Source organism: Pseudophryne corroboree, chromosome 2 (assembly GCF_028390025.1).
Source record: "Pseudophryne corroboree isolate aPseCor3 chromosome 2, aPseCor3.hap2, whole genome shotgun sequence".
NCBI lineage: Eukaryota > Metazoa > Chordata > Amphibia > Anura > Myobatrachidae > Pseudophryne > Pseudophryne corroboree.
The window spans coordinates 205,522,102-205,545,759 of NC_086445.1; the positions used below are offsets into that span (position 1 = coordinate 205,522,102).

The following is a 23,658-nucleotide window of genomic DNA, read 5'->3' on the forward strand; positions in this document are numbered from 1 at the left end:
GTCGTCTTCTAAACGGGCCATTACCTCCTCCCAATCCACTGCTATTCCAGACACATCCTCTGACGAGGACTGTGCATATACTGACCCCACAGACACTGATGCTGATGTTTCGGATGAGGAAGGGAGGTCATTAGGTTTAAATGTAAGAAGGTGGTTAAACAAGTTTTACCCCATTGAAAACACCTGGTTGACATACGTCAGGAATCCTGGGAAAATCCGGTGACAAAATTTACACCGAATAAGACTGTTGGCTCGCTATCCTGTCTGCGGAGGTATGTAATAATTGGGAAACCCCTCCGCCTGTAGATTCTCGTGGCGCGTATGGTGGTTTCCTCTTCTCTGCCAGTAACTGCTGTCACCTCTATGAAGGAACCAACGGATCGACGTGTGGAGGGCTGTTTGAAAGCGATTTATACCCTAACGGGGGCTGTGCATAAGCCAACTATTGCAGCTACTTGGGCTGCTGAAGCTGTTGAGGCGTGGGCTCAGGAACTTGAGTCGGAACTGCCTTCCAATGCATCTGAGCATGCTCGACAATGTCTCTCATATATTGCCACGGCTTCTCTGTAACTTAAGGAGGCGGCTTCCGATGCCGGGGTGCTCGCGGCCAAGGCTGCTGCTGCGTCCCTCTTGGCCAGACATATCCTTTGGTTGAGATCCTGGTTGGTGGATATGGGTTCCAAGAAAACCCTGGAGGTGCTTCCTTTCAAGGGAGACATTCTCTTAGGAGAAGACCTCAATAAGATTGTGGCTGATCTGGCTACTGCTAAAACAGCTTGCCTACCTAGTACTGCTCCTTCCGCACAGGCGGCTAAAATTACTTTCCCTCGGCCCTTTCGTCCTCCAGGAAAAGCACAGGTCAGGCTTCCCCAAAGCAGGCTCGTGCTTTCAGACCTGCCAAGCCCAGACCGAAGCGAGCCTGGGCCACCCGTCAGCCAGCTTCCAAAACGGACAAGCCTGCCGCATGACGGGACAGGCTTCCCTCTGGGTGATCCCAGGATGGAGGGCCGACTTCTAGGTTTTGCCCAGGAATGGTTGAAAATCACTTCAGATACCTGTGTGAGTGAAGTAGTCGCTCGAGGTTACGCCATACCCTTCAAGAATCGTCCCCCTCATCGATTTTGCCTGACAGATGTGCCTCTGGATCCAGCAAAAGCAAACACGTTGCGCTCTGTGGTACATTCCCTCCTGACCACAGGAGTGGTAGTACAGGTTCCTCTGGCTCAGAGAGGCAAGGTGTTCTATTCACCGCTGTTTCTAGTCCCGAAACCGAACGGGTCCTTGCGGCCCATTCTCAATCTGAAGTCCCTTGAACAAGCATGTGCGGATCTCCAAGTTTCATATGGAAACGCTGCACTCTATTATTCTGGCCATGGAGCCTGGGGACTAGATGGTCTCTTTAAACATACAGGATGCCTACCTACATATTCCTATTGCGGGGTATCATCAGCAGTACCTGCGGTTTGCGGTGGGCAACCTTCATTACCAATTTCGGGCGTTACCCTTTAGTTTGACAACGGCTCAGCGAGTTTTCACCAAAGTAATGGCGGTCATGACGGCTACACTCCGCCGTCAAGGGGTCAGGATCCTACCATACTTAGACGATTTATTGATCCTGGCAAATTCCCCAGAGCTTCTCCTGTGTCATCTCGATCTGACGGTCCAGTGCATGACAGCCCACGGGTGGCTGATCAACTGGAAGAAATCCTCCCTGGTTCCTGTTAGGAGCATGTTGCATCTGGGAGCGTTATTGGACACTTACAACCAACGGTAGTTTCTCTCTCAGGAGAAAGCTTCAGGACAGGATTCGATGCTTTCTATCTCGTCCGCAAGTGTCGATACATTCGGCAATGCAAGTGCTCGGTCTCATGGTGTCTGCTTTCAACATGGTGGAGTATGCTCAATTCCACTTTCGCCCTCTGCAGAAGTTATTTCTGACCAAGTGGGACAGCCTGCCTCACCGGATCAGATCTCACATGATCTCCTAGTCTCCGGAGGTCCGCCTGTCACTGAGCTGGTGGCTTCAGGACCAACAATTGAGCAGGGGCCGTCCCTTCTGGATATCCGACTGGGTCATTCTGACAACGAATGCCAGTCTGAGAGGTTGGGGTGCGGTGTTGGAATAACTCTCTCTCTCTCTCCAGGGTCGGACCAAGGAGGAGTCTCTGCTCCCAATCAATATTCTGGAATTGCGGGCAGTGTTCAACGCGTTGACAATGGCCCAGCATCTCGTACAGAACAGACCTGTTCAAGTACAGTCTGACAACGCCACCACGGTGGCATACATAAATCATCAAGCCGGCACTCGACGCCGCATGGCAATGAGGGAAGTATCACGGATTCCTCCGGGGGGCGGAATGCAATATGCAGGCTATATCAACAGTGTTCCTTCCGGGCGTCCTGAACTGGGAAGCGGACTATCTCGGTCTTTAGGACATACACGCCAGAGAGTGAAGCCTCCATCCGGAGGTGTTTCAACTTCTCGTGGGGTCTTCCAGATGTGGACCTGATGGCGTCTCAACAAAATCACAAGGTTCTGGTCTTCGGAGCAAGGACAAGAGGTCCTCAAGCTGTGTTCGTGGACGCTCTGGCAATTCCATGGAACTTTCAGCTACCGTATGTGTTCCCTCCGGTGTCATTCCTGCCCAGAGTAATACGGAAGTTCAAGCAAGAAGGAGGAAACCTACTTCTGGTTGCTCCAGCGTGGCCCAGACGGCACTGGTTCTCCGATCTCCTAGGTCTCTCGTGGGATCGTCCCCTTCTACTTCAACAACGACCAGACGACCTCGTTCAGGGCCCTTGTGTTTACCAGGATTTGGCCCCTCTGGCTTTGACGGCATGGCCCTTGAGGCTTCCGTCCTGAGGTTCAAGGGTTTTTCTGAGGCGGTCGTTCAAACTATGTTGAAGGCCCGTAAGCCGGCTTCTGCTCGCATCTACCATAGGGTCTGGAATGCTTACTTTACTTGGTGTGCGTCTCACAATCATGACATTTTCAAGTTTAGTACGGCCAAACTTTTGGCCTTTCTTTAACAGGGCCTAGACTTGGGCTTGCATCTGGCCTCCCTCAAGGTTCACATCTTTGCCTTGTCGGTTTGGTTTCGGAGAAAAATTGCTACCCTACCTGATGTCCATACATTCACTCAGGGTGTGCTGAGGATTCAGCCTCATGTGCCACCTGTGGCCCCTTGGGATATGTCGCTAGTTTTGGATGCCTTACAAGACTCTCCGTTTGATCCTTTTACCCCTGCTGACCTTAAGTGGCTTTCCCTTAAGGTGTTGTTCTTGCTGGCTATTGCTTCAGCTAGGAAGGTATCGGATTTAGATGCCTTATCCTGTAAGTCTCCCTATTTGATTTTTCACCGTGACCAGGCGGTTCTTTGAATTTGGCCAGGTTATTTACCCAAGGTGGTATCTTCCTTCCACCTTAACCAGGAGATTGTGGTTCCGGCCTTTAATTCTCCTGAGTTGTCTACCAAAGAGCGGTCTTTGGATGTAGTACAGGCTCTCCGTATCTATGTGAAGAGAACATCCTCCTTCAGGAAATCAGATTCTCTTATCGTGGTGTTTGGTTTTCACAAACGTGGCTGGCCTGATTCCAAGCACTCTGGCCAGATGGATTAGAATGGTGATTGCACATGCTTACGTACAGGCTGGTCGTCCGGTTCCTTCTACCATTAAAGCCCATTCTACTCGTTTGGTTGGACCTTCTTGGGCGGCCCACCGTGGTGCGACCCTTGAACAATTGTGCAAGGTGGCTACGTGGTCTTCGCGGAACACGTTTATAAGGTTCTATGCCTTTGATACCGCCGCTTCCCAGGATGCTTCCTTTGGACGCCGGGTTTTTGTGCCCGCTACAGTGCGTCCCCTCCCATAAGGAACTGCTTTAGGACATCCCCAATGTTAATCCTATTGGAGCCCAGTGTACCGTGCAGCAGAAAACGAGATTTATGGTAAGAACTTACCGTTGTTAAATCTTTCTGCGAGGTACACTGTGCTCCACAAGGCGCCCACCCTGACGCACTTGGCTTCTTTGGGTTGGCATAGCTGCTGACATCCTCTCCTGCGGTGAGTGTGTGGTGTAATTGGCTACGAGCGATTGTCGTCTCTGGTACCTGCTACTGCATTGGGCTGGTTAACAAAACTGAGCTCCCTGTGCACTGGGTTATAGAGGAGGCGGTGCTGTGCATCTTGAGAACAATCAAAAGCTTTGAACCTGTTGGTGCCTCGGATCAAGATCCTACTCTACACCCCGATGTTAATCCTTGTGGAGCCCAGTGTACCTCGCAGAAAGAGTTTTAACAACGGTAAGTTCTTACCATAAATCTCGTTTTTTTGTCTGCGTGGTGACAGGGGCGCGCCCCTGTCCTTATCGGCACTGTTATGTAGAGGATGGCAGGCCGAAAAGCGCGCGCAATATATGAGCTGTCGGCATCGATTTCGACAGCTGCAGATGGCGATACCCATAGACCACTGCAGGGACAGAGCTGTCCCTGGTTGTGGTGGGTGCTGTCTCCTGACTGCGTGTGGGATCTCGCGTGAGTAGCGAGATCCCGCACATGCGCAGAGGAACTAACCAAGTCCGGGAGACACCGCACTGAACTGAAGCGCTGTGTGCTTGGGGGACATCGCAGGAGGAGGAGGTTTCACTCCCGCGCTTCGGCAGACAAGATGTTAATACATCTTGTCAATGTCCTTTCCTGCTTGGCCTCGGTAATGAGGTGAAGCAGGAAGTGTTAATATATTTACCCCTTAAATCTTTACTGCCACCTCTTCACTAAGATGCTGTTTGTAGTAGTTTTTCCTGGGTCAACTCCGTCCCACCTACAGTCCTTGCTGAAAATTTGCCATTTTATGCGAGTACGAGGATCAAGTGTTTTGGTTGTCCTGCTCACACCATCCTCTACTGTACCATTTAACCTATTGATTTATGGAATCATATTTATGAATATTAATATTTAATATATCATATATGGTATTTAATATATGGATATATTTTAATTAATATGCATTTATCATATATATTTGCAAATATATTATGTCAGGCTTACAAACTAAGCGGCTGATAAATATATGCTGTCCTTATACATATGACTTATGAAGTTAAGATTCCTTAAAGAGTTCAAGCTTGAATATTACTACTCCTTTTATATGATTATTTATTTACAGGCTGATCAAATTGTACAGAATAAGATATACACAGTAGAGAGAGAGAGAGATATATATATATATATCTATCTATCTATATATATATATCTATATATATATATATATATATATATATATATATATATATATCTCTCTATGCTTCCTTAGTTATATAACATAAATCATGACATAAGTTTCACAGACCGTTTCAATTACTAACATAAAGTGTATACTTGCAAGTTACAGTTCCTTTCCTTCTGCATCTCTCCTTCTCCTCTTCATGACTTCTTCTTTTCCTGTCTGACTGACTTCTGCCTGATTCCCTCTATCAGACCTGCCTCTCTCTTTGTCATATTTTACCAATTCAAACTAGCATATTCTCATAGTTTCCAATGGAGTAGATAATTATAGGTTTGCCATTTACATTCCAAGGTGTCGTAAAACATGTTCTGCTCCAAGTTGGATATTCTGCTCAAGCGGGTATGGTCCATAAAACGTGTCCTTTCCTTATACTGTACATCAAAGACCTTCCTTTGGTTATTTGAAGTATAACAATATTTGTTTGCCTGAAGCATGTTTTATCAATGGATGTGATCTTTTTGTAGTAGCTAATGTAAGCTACTGTTTTATGACCCATGATCTGACCTACAACTGGACCACTGACCAGCTAGTTTTATAATTGCCAGAGGTGTTGCAAAACTTGATTCTGATCTAAATGTACACATGTGGATTCCAGTGTCCATTTTATTGTAAATGCATTCTTTGTTATACTGCGACTTCTCTAGCCTTATTTATGGCTAGAGCAGAATATCTTGCAGTAAAACACAAATATAGTATATCTATATGCACACATATACAAAACATTATTTCCTAAATCATCTAAACATTTAACTTATATGCTTAAACTTATTTCATATCTATTCCTTACTATATATATCCACTATACTATTCACTATGGTTACATCACCTGTTTATAATGAATTATTTTTTTAATTCAGACAATATCCATTGCCCTAATATTATACTAAGTGCGGACAATTACCTATATGGCAACAAACCACTTGCCTGGCATGGTGGCATCAGATGCGACCATACTAGCAAGTGCTTTATCTGACCTCATCACACAGGATGCGACCAGTCGGATAAGGGGTTACTAGCGGCAGGGAAGAGAAACTTCCCTCCGCTGCTCCCTGCACCCTCTCCCAGTGTTTGGCATGCTGCTGATCAGTTAGCACGGCAGGACCCCCCAACCCAGCGGCTGCAGACAATGACAGTCGCTGGGAAAGTGTAAATCAAACCACCCCCTTGTGTACCTGGTTTAAACTAAAATCTTTTTGGATAAGGTTAAATTCGTGTACACCCAATTCACTCAAAAAAACTAGACAATTTCTGAGCGTTTTTTGGGGGAGAAAATCAGTCCGTTAAGTGGTTAAAAGTGGTGAACTAAACTAATGTGCAGATCCTGTATTGCAGAAGAGCTGTATGATGCATGCCTGCTTAATTTTACATTGGTGTCACTGAAGATTTGTTTGAAATAATTTCAATATTTGGCTTAAGAATAAATATATGGTGTACTATAAATATCCTTTGGTGGAATATGTTGCCCTTTTTAAAAATAAAATGCAGATGGCAACTCTGCTGACATGATTCCACTGGCCTTGTTAGCTGCCTTATCTGATAGTGACAAGTAGAACATCTATCCTTGTTACAAACCTTCCTATTCTTGTTTTCCTAAAGGCACTCTTGAAGGTCTGAGTGAGACTTGTAAACCGTTTGAAGTAATGTATTCCCCCTCGTGTGAAGTAAGCAGTGGAGATAGTATTCATTTAGAGGAAGCAGCAGCAAATGGAATGGAATTATTAGTACAAGACAAACTTGGATATCAGATGTTCGAGGTTTCAGGTGAGTCAGTGATGAATAGTTTCTCTGAAACAAAACAATGGATGCTATATATTATTGGTATCAGATCTCTTTACACGAAATCTCACTTCTAATATAACATGTCCAAAGAGCAGAGGATATAAAAATGTACGTTTAATATACAAACCATTAGAAACATACAGTAATCACATCCATGAAAAAAATATAAAAACACTGGTATCAATAACAGTCAAAGATTTAAAAAGGGGGAAATGGATTAGTAATGAGCCAGAGAATCATGAATATCCTTGTATAAGAAGTATTATCGTTCCCGGTCGTTAATTGGATTCCGGACTTTTTTTTCTTCAGGTGGGTACACACTGGCCGATATATCGCCGCGGGTCCATTGGCCAGTGTGTGTGGCTGATACGTCTGTGAACTCCTTCGTTCAGACTTATCGTGTCGGCCCCGCAGCACAGCCGACAGGCAATATATCTACCAATATATTGGCACGTCGCTGTGTGTATGGGCGGTCGGCCGAACATGCGGCGGCTGGCGTAGGTTGACAGTTGATCTGGGCGGGCATGTTTACACGCCCGCCCAGTTCATGACGTTAGTCCCCGACGGATCGAGCAGTGTATGCACAGCACACTGACCGATCCATCCATAGATATATCTGCCGAACAATTGATTGGCAGATATGTCTACCAGTGTGTACCCACCTTTAGCTCAGAAACACTAAGGGTGCATACACACGGTGAGATTCGGACTTATCCGATTCTCACCGTGCGACAGGGGGCCGGGTCGGCACTTAGCCAGTATCGCAAGCACATAATAACTGTGCTTGCGATGCTGGCTATGTGCGATTTCAATCCTGACTATCTCTTCTATAGAGATAGTCAGGATTGACTTGCCTGCACAGCCTATTTTTTCTTCCGATGCCGACCGCGCGGGGCCGCGCATCGGCATCGGATCGGGATCGCAAGGTGACTGTCACCTTGCGATCTGCACTATATTTTCTTCCGATTCTGACTATATAGTCAGAATCGGAAGAAAATATCTTACCGTGTGTACACACCTTTAGCTAAAAAGTAAGTCTGAAGATTTATTGAAAGAACTTGCACCACTGGAGAGTCCGATGTAGAAACTGTATCAAATATTGGCCCAGTATTACAGTGGCCCAAGATATAATGTAGCAATATACAATATGAACAGAGTTAATTGCTCCTCGGACCCAAGTGTCCTCGGGTAGTAATACTCACGGGGGCATCTCTTGCTGTCGTATATGAAGCAGTCTATAAAATGACAGAAGCTGATTAGTTTCTATGGCCAACTTCTTCATTGTATCAATGTCTATGGTTTTAATACATATGCCACATTGGAGAAAGACTGAAAGTGGAAACATGGAATTTTCCCAGAATGCCAGTCATAATTTGCGTGTAGTTCTGCATGCACACTTCAAACCACTTATAAAAGTGCGGCATATTTTCTCTGACGTCCTAGTGGATGCTGGGTACTCCGTAAGGACCATGGGGAATAGACGGGCTCCGCAGGAGACTGGGCACTCTTAAAAGAAAGATTAGGTACTATATCTGGTGTGCACTGGCTCCTACCTCTATGCACCACCTCCAGACCTCAGTTAGAATCTGTGCCCGGCCAGAGCTGGATGCACCTAGTGGGCTCTCCTGAGCTCACTAGAAAAGACAGTATTTGTTAGGTTTTTTATTTTCAGTGAGATCTGCTGGCAACAGACTCACTGCTACGAGGGACTGAGGGGAGAGAAGCAAACCTACCTGCTTGCAGCTAGCTTGTGCTTCTAAGGCTACTGGACACCATTAGCTCCAGAGGGATCGAACACAGGGCCCGACCTCGATCGTCCATTCCCGGAGCCGCGCCGCCGTCCCCCTTGCAGAGCCAGAAGACGGAAGATAAAGATGAAAAACGGCGGCTGAAGACTCCTGTCTTCATTAAGGTAGCGCACAGCACTGCAGCTGTGCGCCATTGCTCCCATAGCACACCACACACTCCGGTCACTGTTGGGTGCAGGGCGCTGGGGGGGGGGGGCGCCCTGGGCAGCAATTAGTTTACCTTTTGGCATAAATTAGCACATAATACAGTGTATAACACTGTATATGTGCAAAAACCCCCGCCATTAACATTATAAAACGCGGGAGAAGTCCGCCGCTGAGGGGGCGGGGCTATCTTCCTCAGCACAGCCAGCGCCATTTTCTCTTCACAGCTCCGCTGGAAGGGCGCTCCCCAGGCTCTCCCCTGCAGTATCCAGTACAACAAGGGTAAAAGAGAGAGGGGGGCACATAAATTTAGGCGCAATTTGTGTTAATAAGCAGCTATTGGGAAAAATCACTCAGTGTAGTGAAAATCCCTGTGTTATATAGCGCTGTGGTGTGTGCTGGCATACTCTCTCTCTCTGTCTCCCCAAAGGACTTTGTGGGGTCCTGTCCTCAGTCAGAGCATTCCCTGTGTGTGTGCGGTGTGTCGGTACGGCTGTGTCGACATGTTTGATGAGGGCTACGTGGAGGCGGAGCAGGAGCCGATAAGTGTGATGTCGCCCCCTACGGGGCCGACACCGGATTGGATGGATATGTGGAAGGTATTAACCGACAGTGTCGGCTCTTTACATTAAAAGGTTCGATGACGTAACAGCCTTGGGACAGCCGGCATCTCAGCCCGCGCCTGCCCAGGCGTCTCAGAGGCCATCAGGGGCTCAAAAACGCCCGCTAGCTCAGATGGCAGACACAGATGTCGACACGGAGTCTGACTCCAGTGTAGACGAGGATGAGACAAATGTACAGTCCACAAGGGCCATCCGATGCATGATTACGGCAATGAAAAATGTGTTGCACATTTCTGATATTAACCTGGTTACCACTAAAAAGGGTATTATGTTTGGGGAGAAAAAGCAGCCAGTGACTTTTCCCCCATCTGATGAGTTAAATGAATTGTGTGAAGAAGCGTGGTGCTCCCCGGATAAGAAACTAGTGATTTCTAAGAGGTTACTGATGGCGTACCCTTTCCCGCCAACGGATAGGTTACGCTGGGAGACATCCCCTAGGGTGGACAAGGCGCTCACACGATTATCTAAAAGGGTGGCACTGCCGTCTCAGGATACGGCCGCCCTAAAGGAGCATGCAGATAGAAAGCAGGAGGCTATCCTGAAGTCTGTATATACACACTCAGGTACTATACTGAGACCTGCTATTGCTTCAGCATGGATGTGTAGTGCTGCAGCAGCATGGTCTGATACCCTGTCAGACAACATGGATACCCTCGACAGGGATGCTATTTTGCTAACCATAGAGCATATAAAGGACGTCGTCTTGTATATGAGGGATGCACAGAGGGACATTTGCCGGCTGGCATCTAGAATTAATGCAATGTCCATTTCTGCCAGGAGAGTATTATGGACTCTGCAGTGGACAGGTGATGCTGATTCTAAAAGGCACATGGAGGTTTTGCCTTATAAGGGTGAGGAATTGTTTGGGGACGGTCTCTCGGACCTCGTATCCACAGCAACAGCTGGGAAGTCGACTTTTTTACCTCGGGTTCCCTCACAGCCTAAGAAAGCACCGTATTATCAAGTACAGTCCTTTCGACCTCAGAAAGGCAAGCGGGTCAGAGGTGCTTTCTGCCCAGAGGCAGGGGTAGAGGAAAAAAGCTGCACCAGACAGCCAGTTCCCAGGAACAAAAATCCTCCCCTGCTTCCACTTAGTCCACCGCATGACGCTGGGGCTCCACAGGTGGAGCCAGGTGCGGTGGGGGCGCGTCTCCGGAACTTCAGCGACCAGTGGGTTCGCTCACAGGTGGATCTCTGGGTTCTACAAGTGGTATCTCAGGGATACAAGCTGGAGTTCGAGGCGACTCCCCCTCGCCGTTACCTCAAATCAGCCTTGCCAGCGGCTCCCAGGGAAAGGGAGGTAGTACTGGCGGCTATTCACAAGCTGTACCTTCAGCAGGTGATAATCAAGGTTCCCCTCCAACAGGGACGGGGTTACTATTCCACAATGTTTGTGGTACCGAAACCAGACGGTTCGGTGAGACCCATTCTAAATTTGAAATCCTTGAACACTTATGTAAGGAAGTTCAAGTTCAAAATAGAATCGCTCAGGGCGGTTATTGCAAGCCTGGAAGAGGGGGATTTTATGGTGTCGCTGGACAACAAGGACGCTTATCTGCATGTCCCCATTTACCCACCTCACCAGGGGTACCTCAGGTTTGTGGTACAGGACTGTCATTACCAATTCCAGACGTTGCCGTTTGGTCTGTCCACGGCACCGAGGGTATTTACCAAGGTAATGGCCGAAATGATACTCCTTCGGAAGAAGGGAGTTATAATTATCCCGTACTTGGACGATCTCCTTATAAAGGCGAGGTCCAAGGAGCAGTTGTTAGTCAACGTAGCACTATCTCGGGAAGTGCTGCAACAGCACGGCTGGATTCTGAATATCCCAAAGTCGCAGCTGATTCCTGCGACGCATCTGCTGTTCTTGGGCATGATTCTGGACACAGAACAGAAGAAGGTGTTTCTCCCGGTGGAGAAGGCCCAGGAATTGTCATCTCTGGTCAGAGACCTCCTGAAACCAAAACAGGTGTCGGTGCATCACTGCACGCGAGTCCTGGGAAAGATGGTAGCTTCTTACGAAGCAATTCCCTTCGGCAGGTTCCATGCAAGGATTTTTCAGTGGGATCTGTTAGACAAGTGGTCCGGATCGCATCTTCAGATGTATCGGCTGATCACCCTGTCCCCGAGGGCCAGGGTGTCTCTGCTGTGGTGGCTGCAGAGTGCTCATCTTCTCGAGGGCCGCAGATTCGGCATACAGGACTGGGTCCTGGTGACCACGGATGCAAGCCTCCGAGGTTGGGGGGCAGTCACTCAGGGAAGGAACTTCCAAGGACAGTGGTCAAGTCAGGAGACTTCCCTTCACATAAATATTCTGGAACTAAGGGCCATTTACAACGCCCCGAGTCAAGCAGAACCCCTGCTTCAAAACCAACCGGTTCTGATTCAGTCAGACAACATCACGGCGGTCGCCCATGTAAACCGCCAGGGCGGCACAAGAAGCAGGATGGCAATGGCAGAAGCCACAAGGATTCTTCGATGGGCGGAGAATCATGTGCTAGCACTGTCAGCAGTGTTCATTCCGGGAGTGGACAACTGGGAAGCAGACTTCCTCAGCAGGCACGACCTCCACCCGGGAGAGTGGGGACTTCATCCAGAAGTCTTCACGCTGATTGTAAATCGTTGGGAACGGCCACAGGTAGACATGATGGCGTCCCGCCTCAACAAAAAGCTAAAAAGATATTGCGCCAGGTCAAGGGACCCTCAGGCGATAGCTGTGGACGCCCTGGTGACACCGTGGGTGTACCAGTCGGTTTATGTGTTCCCTCCTCTTCCTCTCATACCCAAGGTACTGAGGATAATAAGAAAGAGAGGAGTAAGAACTATACTCATCGTTCCGGATTGGCCAAGAAGAACTTGGTACCCAGAACTACAAGAAGTGATCTCAGAGGACCCATGGCCTCTGCCGCTCCGACAGCACCTGCTGCAGCAGGGACCCTGTCTGTTCCAAGACTTACCGCGGCTGCGTTTGACGGCATGGCGGTTGAACGCCGGATCCTAACGGAAAAGGGCATTCCAGATGAAGTGATTCCTACGCTGATAAAAGCTAGGAAGGATGTGACAGCAAAGCATTATCACCGCATATGGCGAAAATATGTTGCTTGGTGTGAGGCCAGGAAGGCCCCAACAGAGGAATTCCAGCTGGGTCGATTTCTGCACTTCCTACAGTCAGGAGTGACTATGGGCCTAAAATTGGGATCCATTAAAGTCCAGTTTTCGGCCCTGTCTATTTTCTTTCAAAAAGAACTGGCTTCACTGCCTGAAGTTCAGACGTTTGTTAAGGGAGTGCTGCATATTCAGCCCCCTTTTGTGCTTCCAGTGGCACCTTGGGATCTCAACTTTGTGTTGGATTTCCTGAAATCACATTGGTTTGAGCCACTTAAGACCGTGGAGTTGAAGTATCTCATGTGGAAGGTAGTCATGCTGTTGGCCTTGGCCTCAGCTAGGCGTGTGTCAGAATTTGGGGGCTTTGTCATGTAAAAGCCCATATCTGATTTTCCATATGGACAGGGCAGAATTGAGGACTCGTCCACAATTTCTCCCAAAGGTGGTGTCAGCGTTTCATTTGAACCAACCTATTGTGGTGCCTGCGGCTACTCGGGACTTTGAGGATTCCAAGTTGCTGGACGTAGTCCGGGCCCTGAAAATCTACGTTTCCAGGACGGCTAGAGTCAGTAAAACTGACTCGCTATTTATCCTGCATGCACCCAACAAGCTGGGTGCTCCTGCTTCAAAGCAGACTATTGCTCGCTGGATCTGTAGCACGATTCAGCTTGCGCATTCTGCGGCTGGACTGCCGCATCCTAAATCAGTAAAAGCCCATTCCACGAGGAAGGTGGGCTCTTCTTGGGCGGCTGCCCGAGGGGTCTCGGCTTTACAACTTTGCCGAGCTGCTACTTGGTCGGGTTCAAACACATTTGCAAAATTCTACAAGTTTGATACCCTGGCTGAGGAGGACCTTGAGTTTGCTCATTCAGTGCTGCAGAGTCATCCGCACTCTCCCGCCCGTTTGGGAGCTTTGGTATAATCCCCATGGTCCTTACGGAGTACCCAGCATCCACTAGGACGTCAGAGAAAATAAGAATTTACTCACCGGTAATTCTATTTCTCGTAGTCCGTAGTGGATGCTGGGAGCCCGTCCCAAAGTGCGGACTCTCTGCAATACATGTATATAGTTATTGCTTAACTAAAGGGTTATTGTTATGAGCCATCTGTTGACTGAGGCTCAGTTGTTGTTCATACTGTTAACTGGGTATAGTTATCACAAGTTGTACAGTGTGATTGGTGTGGCTGGTATGAGTCTTACCCTGGATTCCAAATCCTTTCCTAGCAATGTCAGCTCTTCCGGGCACAGTTTTCCTAACTGAGGTCTGGAGGAGGGGCATAGAGGGAGGAGCCAGTGCACACCAGATATAGTACCTAATCTTTCTTTTAAGAGTGCCCAGTCTCCTGCGGAGCCGCTATTCCACATGGTCCTTACGGAGTTCCCAGCATCCACTACGGACTACGAGAAATAGATTTACCGGTGAGTAAAATCTTATTTTTTTGTGGCTCCACTTTCCATAAGTCTTATAGAATTGGTATTACAACAGTCTGCCAAAGGCTTATATGATTTTGCAGAAATTGCCATAACAGTCTTAATACAGACCCTGCATTCTAAATATTGAATGTCACCAGGTAGCAAGTTTGTCAATTATTGATTTTTGGAATCATATTTATGAATATTAATATTTAATATATCATATATGGTATTTAATATATTGATATATTTCAATTAATATGCCTTTATCATATATATCTGCAAGTATATTATGTCAGGCTTACTAAGTGGCTGATAAATATATGCAGTCCATATATATATATATATATATATATATATATATATATATATATATATATATATATATATATATATATATATATATATATATATTCTTATGAAATTATGAAGTTAAGATTCCTTAAAGAGTTCAAGCTTGAATATTACCGCTCTTTTTATATGATTCTTTATTTACAGGCAGATCAAATCGTACAGAATAAGATATACACAGTAGTGATATATATACTAATTATTATATTAAGCTATGCTTCCTTCGTTACATAACATAAAACAACATGACATAAGTTTCACAAACAGTTTCAATTACTATCATATTTATACTTGCAAGTTAAAGATTGCCATCCCAAGAATCATTCCTTCTGCATGTTCTCCATGACTTCTCCTCCTGACTGACTTCCTTCCTTCGCCTTCTCCTCCTTCCTTCTTCCTCTCTCTCTCCTAACTAAAAAAACCTGCTGCTTTTATCCCATATTTTACCAATTCAAACTATCATATTCTCATAGTTTCCAATGGAATAGGTAATTATAGGTTTGTCAGATTCCAAGGTGTAATAAAACAAACATTGAACTGGGCTGTCGTGTCCTGTTCACAGAGGCATGGTGTCATAAAAGTGTGGTGTCCACACTGCCTTAAGCAAGTATAGTATTGTAAAATCTGGAATGTCTTTTCATCCAAAGTTCTGTTGTATTGACAAGTTTTCCTGGGGTGGGTTACACCATGTTTTATCAATGGATGTGATCTCTTTTCATAGTAGTTAATTTATGCTCCCTAGCTTTAACCTTTACTGGACAATAGACAAACCAGTTTTATAATTGCGATAGGTATTGCTATCTTGATTCTGATCTACTGTAAGCACACCTGGGAATTCCAATGACCAACAGAGCTCTGTCACACACCTATTATCGTTTATGGCCTAATACCTTTTCTCTACAATGACTCTTGATCTTACTGTGACCTCTCTAGCCTTATTTATGGCTAGAGCAGAATAAACCTGTTCCCTACACACTATGTTTTACCATCTTGCAGTAAAACACAAATATACAGTATATCTATATAAACACATACACAAACCTAATCTCTTAAATCAGCTAAACATTACCTCATACATTCAAACTTATTTCATATCTATTCCTTACTATATATATCCATTATACTGTTCACTATGGTTACATTGCCTATTTATAATAAATTATATTTTGATTCAGACAACATCCATTGCCCTAATATTATATTGAGTGCGGACAATTACCTATATGGCAACACAATGTTCATAGTTTTTGTATTTGTTAAAGGTGATGGCACTTCAACCATTCCACAAGCTGTTTCTGCAGAAGAACTTAAGGATTGTTTGAAAAAGCAACTAGAATTCTGCTTTTCAAGGTATGTTGGGAATTGGAGTTATTTTGTTCCACAGCGTTTCAGCTGATGGAGGTAGTATTTTAAACTACACAATGCCCTCTAAGGGACAATGAAAATTAGTTTACTGAGAGAAAGGGACTGATTCAATGCAACGTGATGTGCAGCTTTGCGTGCGAACAAAATTTGTATGCCATACTACTATGAAGTTACTTGTGATTCTGTGAAAATCAGTATATAAGGCTGAACCGGCGCCTTTTGCATATCCCAGAAGATGGCCATACACATTAAGATTATCTGTCTAACCATCCAACTAGTTGGCTGGTTGAAACAAAACAATCTGGTAATGTAGGGGAGCAAATGACAATCACAGACCAGCTTGTGTTAATGACCATTTTTGTCCTCTGTCCTTGGTTTGGGAGCAAATGGTTGATTGTCGTTTGCTTCCATGCATTATTGTATTTCTTTTTCATCCACTAGGGGTCACTGGAGTACTCTTGGGATATGGACGGCGTAGCAGAACAAAGGCACTGAATATTTAAATTTAGAACTCTCCACCCCTCCATATCCCAGAGTACCTCAGTGTACGACCTCAGTGTTTTTTCTGTGCTCAAAGCACTAACAACGGCTTGTGGGATTCCCACACTTGGTGGAAGATTTTTTTTAATTTTTCATTTTTACACTTAGCACATCCCTTCCCAGTTTCTGGAAAAACATGGGTCCGGGATGGTGCCGCTGCAAGGCAGCGCATGGCGTGTCGGTCCTCACAAAGAGCACCATCACAGCCACAGGCAGCCCACTGCTCCTGCAACAGCTGGACGGAGCTTACACATAGAAGCCCCGTCACAGCCATGATCTGAGCAGCTGGATGGACGGAGCTTACAGAAAGAAGCCCCGTCACAGCCATGATGAAGTGATCAAGAAGCTGGACGGAGCTTACACATAGAAGCCCCGTCACAGCCATGATCTGAGCAGCTGGATGGACGGAGCTTACAGAAAGAAGCCCCGTCACAGCCATGATGAAGTGATCAAGAAGCTGGACGGAGCTTACAGATAGAAGCCCCGTCGCAGCTATGACCGGAGAAAAGGTATGTGGGGAAACGGGGCGGTCAGTGCAGGCTGCCGCCCCGCTGTGGGGGGTCCGTTCGGTGCGCCGCTCACTACCGCTCACTGCCACTTACCCAGCCGCTCCGTCAGCGCTGTATGTCTCCGTCTGCCGCTCCGTTCTCCCGGCCCCAGGCGCTCCGTCCTTCCTGCCCAGGCGCTCCGTCGTCCTGCCAGACGCTCCGTCAAGTGCAGCGCCCACAGGGGGAGACCCGCCGCAGCTCGCCTAGCGACAGCTACGGCGCCCCGTCCAGCCGCCCGTCAGCGCTGTATTGAAGGTGCAGCGCCCACAGGGGGAGACCCGCCGCAACTCGCCTAGCGACAGCTACGGCGCCCCGTCCAGCCGCCCTCCGCTATTTTAAAATGTATCTCTCGCCTCCATGCAAGGAGCTTCCCGGCTACAGGGAGTACAGAGAGGGGGGGGGGGGGGGGACCTGACTGATTACAGCGCGGCTGCAAAGGGGAAATAGCAGGCTGCCATATAAGAATGTTAATACAAAATTCACTGCAGGCAGTGTTTATATTAACTGGAAGGCTAACTGAAGGCATGTATTGTAAACTGCATGTGTTTTACTGTATACTAGACCTGTGATTATCACTGTATAATAGGCTATTAAGCCTATATTAACACTGCAGCAGGTATTGTAAATGTCCTGTGATTTTCAGTGTAAGCATGGCAAGGGGGCCATTTTAATCATTCCTGTTTCTTCCAGTTTATAATTCCAGAACATTCCTGCCATACACCTACTCCACACGGAGGCGCAGGGGTGTTAGTGGGAATTTTTGTTCAGTTTCACAATTAGCCATGTAAACTGTATTTCGACATAAATATATAGATATATATATTACACACCTTAAGTATTGTGCAGGTGTCTGCCCTTTGCCTATTGTGTTGTCTGTATGTATAAGGAGTAAGGCTCCAACACAGACTAAAAACAAGGTTTACTACAATAAATGACCAGTGGGTCAATGTCTCAAATTTACAGAGACTAAGGAGACTCTTACATCTAATCCGTCGAATTTAATAAACGACAGATCTTCAATGAGTTTCTTATTTAGAATGTCTGACTAACATTTAAGTCTATTTACCCGTTTCCACATCTAAATGGGAGAATCCGCCATTGGTGAATTCATCTGTGCAAACATTATAAAGACCCAAGATACATTTGGGTCACTAGGCGCTCTAGGTATGGGAACAATGAATGGTAGATTTATTGTTAATAAGAAGCTGCAGAGTATCTCTGTAAAGCTTCTGCTGACGTCTGTTACCTCGATTCTCGCTTTTTATCGTCGCTAGTTTCAGCACGACAAGGCCAGAAGTTGTTTGGTACTATATTTGATATTCAGGGGAATCCTGGTCATTCCCAGACCTATGGTAAGCATTGGCAATTCAAAATGACTCCGTTCGACAGGAGCGGTAAGATCGGAGTCTCCGAAGTTACTCCGCCAGCTCTAATGGAGGAGTCTCAGACTTTCCAAAGGTCCAGCTTCCTTTTGGGTGTTAATTTAACTGGTCTTATCATTTAATACACGATGACAAATTCTATGTCAGACCTCACAGCAATAACTACTCGTGAGAAGGGTACATTAGACCAGCAGTCAGATAGGGGGGGGTTTGGCCAACCATAAATTGCCTCCTCCGGTATCAAAACGGAAATACTTTGGTCCGGTGTTTTAAGTCTTTAGCTTTCAGTGTTTTCAAGGCTGTGGTACAAAAACAGTCACGACTTGTAACGCCAGGGCGCTAAAGTCAACAAGCCAGCGGCTTGACGGCCTCTTAGGCCTTCTCGAATTTCCAATTGTGGAAGCGCGCCTTTACACGTTACATTTGCTGGGTTACCAGACATCCACTCATGTATGTATCCACTATTTAAAGGACAAGACTGTCTCTGTCGGACGCAATTAGGCGTTTTGGCAGGTTGGAATTCAGTCTCTGCTGGTTTTTCAGCTGTTTTTATTTCCAGGCCTGGTACACCAACAGAGTCAGGGTTACTTATTCCCCTCTGTTTGGGGTACAAAAGCCGGAGGGCTCCTTCGCAGTCTCAATCAGCAAGTCACTTACTGCAGTTTGAAAATGGATTTTCTGCGGTTAGTATTTGCATATTTGGAGCCACAAAATTGCATAATTGCACTTGATCTTCACAATGCGTATTTACCCATTCCGGTTTGGTCACTGCATCACAGGTTCTAGCGTTTGCAAAACGCCACAACCATTAACCATTTCAGGTTCTACCATTTGGCTTCTTGTCAACGCCTCGGGTATTTACCAAGTGATGTTGGTGAGGATAGCTCATCTCAGAGCCCTGCCAGTGACAATCGTTCCATACTTAGACGATCTGCTCATAAGAACTCTGTCTCAACAGAGTTCCTCTAACTTGCGCTACTAATGTATACTGCGGTGGCAGGTCAAGTTCAAAAACAATCGCATCTAATTCCGTCTGAACGACGTCAATTCCTAGGTAAGATTATAAATACGGTAAATCAAAGACATTTACCTACTACACCAGCAAGAACAAATATACCATCTAGTAATTAGTGCAAAAGCCACGCACACTAGCGGTACATTGGTGTATTCGCCTGTTAGGAATAAGGATGTGTTTTCAAAGCGCTTTAGTTCGCCGGGCTTCACTCGCGTTTCCCACAGAGGGGCGAGGGTGTATATACTCTGGACGAGAGTCTCAGAGGTTCAGGAGTTGTAGTTAAAAAAGATCAGCGACAGGGGTTCTAAAACGGATCACGACAGATTGCTGTCGATAAATGTCCTGGAACTCCGTGCAATTTACAATGCACTACATACTTCGCTTTCAGTCTGACCAAGTGCAGTCAGACAACGCAACGGGAGTTGCATACACAACAACCAGAGAGGACCAAGAAGCCGCATGGCAATGCGGCAGGTAGCTCGAATCCTCAATTGCCCAGAACACCATTATGTGATGTTGTCGACGGGGTTCATTCCGCAAATGGACATCTGTTAGACAGATGATCTCACCCGTCGGGATTTATATCCTGAAAACTGGGCATTAAATCCAGAGGTGTTTCATATGTGAATCCACAGGTGGGGTTACTCTCAGGTATACATGAGGGCATCTCGCCACAATTACAAACGCTCAGTATGTGTACAGAACGACAGATCACAAGGGCAGTGGCGGTGGAGGTTCTCACATTCGTGTGGTCATACAGCCTCGTGTATCTGGCTCCACCATTTTCCGCTGCTCTCTCCGTTGCTAAAACGGATCATAAGACAGTTCGTCACAGTCATACTAGTGATATCTCATGGGTTTCGGAGAGCTTGCTTCTCGAATCTCCAAGGAATACTTGCACACGATTTTGGCCCGCTCATAATACGTCCAACCTGTTACAACAGGGACCGTTCTTTTACCCCTATTTACCTATGTACCGCGGCTGCGGTTGACGGGGTGGGGGTTCAGACCGCCCTCTTAAGAAAAGAAATAGGGCATTACAGTATTGGTTATACCAACCATGTTACGAGCTAGGAAGCCGCTTACGGCAGCTCATTATTACAAAATTTGGTGTGCCTATATAGGTGGGTGTGAAGCTCGGAAGTTTCCGACATCATCTTTCAAGTTACCCGTATTCTGTTATTTTACAGACGGGGTGGGATGGAGAACTGAGTTTATCTGCACTGAGGATGCAGGTATCTGTGTGGTCAAGTTATTTTCAAAGACGTTTACACACCTTTTCTACAAGGTGTCATCAAATGCAGCCTCCATTTATCCCACCTACAGCGCCATGCGACTTGAGGCTGGGTTCAGATTTCTTACAGTTTTCATATTTTGAACCCTTACAACAAATGGGAATTAAGTTTCTCACTTGGAAAACGTTTTCTTCTAGCCTTAGCTTCGGCAAGGGTTTTGTTTTCATATTTGGGTGCCTTGTATTCCAAGCCACCGTATTTGAGTTTTCTCATGACAAAGCAGAACTTCGGACGAATTCCGATTTCTTATTCTTCACATCAATATACCAATAGTGGTTCCTGTGTTGACAGCACATTCTAGAATTCTGAATGTAGTACACGCATTACGCATCTATATGTCCCGAACGTCTACAGTACGTAATACGGATACGTTGTTTGTTCTCTATGATGCGGCCAACTGGGGTTAGCCAGTTTCTCAGCAGACATTATCCAGTTGGATAAAAATGACTACAAGTCAGGCTTACTTTAAGGCTAAGTTACAGTCGCCTTCGTCAGTAATAGCTCATTCCACAGGTTCTGTGGGAATGTCAGGACCAGCTGGTCGTGGAGCGTCTACGACGCGGCTACATAGCCTTCAGTGCACCACGTTTGTGCACGTTAACACGTTATTAAACGGTTGCGGCATCAGCATCTAGCTTTGGCTGCCTACTGTTACAGGTGTCGAACAGCTCTCCCGCCCACGAGGGAAGCTTTGGTACGTCCCAAGAGTACTCCAGTGACCCCTAGTGGACGAAAAAGAAAATAGGATTTTGGTACTTACCAGGTAAATCCTTTTCTTTGAATCCATAGGGGGCACTGGACGCCCACCCAGAGCAGTTTTACCTGGGTTGTTTTAAGCTCGGAGGAGCTTATGGTAACACATTTTACCTGTTTGTATTAAGCTCAAAGGAGCTTATGGTAACACTTTTTCACCGATTGGTTCAAATTATAAAGGTCTATCGGTTATGCTGTCAACTGTTTAGTTGACAGTAACGTTATGGGTCAACTTTGTTGTTGTCTGTTATATTATAGGAATTCTCCATTGTCAACCTCTCTATAGTAGTTCGCTCAGTAAAAACACTGAGGTCGTACACTGAGGTACTCTGGGATATGGAGGGGTGGAGAGTTCTAAATTTAAATATTCAGTGCCTTTGTTCTGCTACGCCGTCCATATCCCAAGAGTACTCCAGTGCCCCCTATGGATTCAAAGAAAAGGATTTACCTGGTAAGTACCAAAATCCTATTTTCTCTATCGTCCTAGTGGATGCTGGGGTTCCTGAAAGGACCATGGAGAATAGCGGCTCCGCAGGAGACAGGGCACAAAAAAGTAAAGCTTTAGGATCAGGTGGTGTGCACTGGCTCCTCCCCCTATGACCCTCCTCCAAGCCAGTTAGATTTTTGTGCCCGGCCGAGAAGGGTGCAATCTAGGTGGCTCTCCTAAAGAGCTGCTTAGGAAAGTTTAGCTTAGGTTTTTTATTTTACAGTGAGTCCTGCTGGCAACAGGATCACTGCAACGAGGGACTTAGGGGAGTAGAAGTGAACTCACCTGCGTGCAGGATGGATTGGCTTCTTGGCTACTGGACATCAGCTCCAGAGGGACGATCACAGGTACAGCCTGGATGGTCACCGGAGCCTTGCCGCCGGCCCCCTTGCAGATGCTGAAGTAAGAAGAGGTCCAGAATCGGCGGCAGAAGACTCCTCAGTCTTCTAAAGGTAGCGCACAGCACTGCAGCTGTGCGCCATTTTCCTCTCAGCACACTTCACACGGCAGTCACTGAGGGTGCAGGGCGCTGGGAGGGGGGCGCCCTGGGAGGCAAATGAATACCTATTTTGGCTAAAAATACCTCACATATAGCCTCCGGAGGCTATATGGAGATATTTAACCCCTGCCAGAATCCGTTAAGAGCGGGAGACGAGGCCGCCGAAAAAGGGGCGGGGCCTATCTCCTCAGCACACAGCGCCATTTTCCCTCACAGAAAGGCTGGAGGGAAGGCTCCCAGGCTCTCCCCTGCACTGCACTACAGAAACAGGGTTAAAACAGAGAGGGGGGGCACTAATTTGGCGATATGCTTATATATATATTAAGATGCTATAAGGGAAAACACTTATATAAGGTTGTCCCTATATAATTATAGCGTTTTTGGTGTGTGCTGGCAAACTCTCCCTCTGTCTCTCCAAAGGGCTAGTGGGTCCTGTCCTCTATCAGAGCATTCCCTGTGTGTGTGCTGTGTGTCGGTACGTGTGTGTCGACAGGTAGGAGGACGATGTTGGTGAGGAGGCGGAGCAATTGCCTGTAATGGTGATGTCACTCTCTAGGGAGTCGACACCGGAATGGATGGCTTATTTAGGAAATTACGTGATAATGTCAACACGCTGCAAGGTCGGTTGACGACATGAGACGGCCGACAAACAATTAGTACGGTCCAGACGTCTCAAAAACACCGTCAAGGGTTTTAAAACGCCCGTTTACTTTAGTCGGTCGACACAGACACAGACAGGGACACTGAATCCAGTGTCGACGGTGAATAAACAAACGTATTCCTTATTAGGGCCACACGTTAAAGGCAATGAAGGAGGTGTTACGTATTTCTGATACTACAAGTACCACAAAAGAGGGTATTATGTGGGATGTGAAAAAACTACCATAGTTTTTCCTGAATCAGATAAAGTAAATAAAGTGTGTGATGATGCGTGGGTTCCCCCCGATAGAAAATTATGGGCGGTATACCCTTTCCCGCCAGAAGTTAGGGCGCGTTGGGAAACACCCCTTAAGGTGGATAAGGCGCTCACACGCTTATCAAAACAAGTGGCGGTACCGTCTATAGATAGGGCCGTCCTCAAGGACCAGCTGACAAGGCTGGAAAATATAATAAAAAGTATATACACACATACTGGTGTTATACTGCGGCCAGCGATCGCCTCAGCCTGGATGTGCAGAGCTAGGGTGGCTTGGTCGGATTCCCTGACTAAAAATATTGATACCCTTGACAGGGACAGTATTTTATTGACTATAGAGCATTT

The 23,658-nt window shown here is 46.5% G+C and overlaps 1 protein-coding gene across 3 annotated transcripts in view; it reads left to right on the forward strand.

Moving 5' to 3' along the window:
• Window positions 1-23,658, forward strand: part of LARP4 (La ribonucleoprotein 4) — a 158,259-nt gene that overhangs the window by 35,604 nt on the left and 98,997 nt on the right. For all 3 annotated transcript variants that reach the window (XM_063952251.1, XM_063952249.1, XM_063952250.1), the window contains exons 3-4: window positions 6,883-7,047; window positions 15,776-15,863. In XM_063952251.1, coding sequence (XP_063808321.1) covers window positions 6,927-7,047; window positions 15,776-15,863 — 209 coding nt within the window. In that variant the 5' untranslated portion in view covers window positions 6,883-6,926. The remainder of the gene's footprint in view (window positions 1-6,882; window positions 7,048-15,775; window positions 15,864-23,658) is intronic.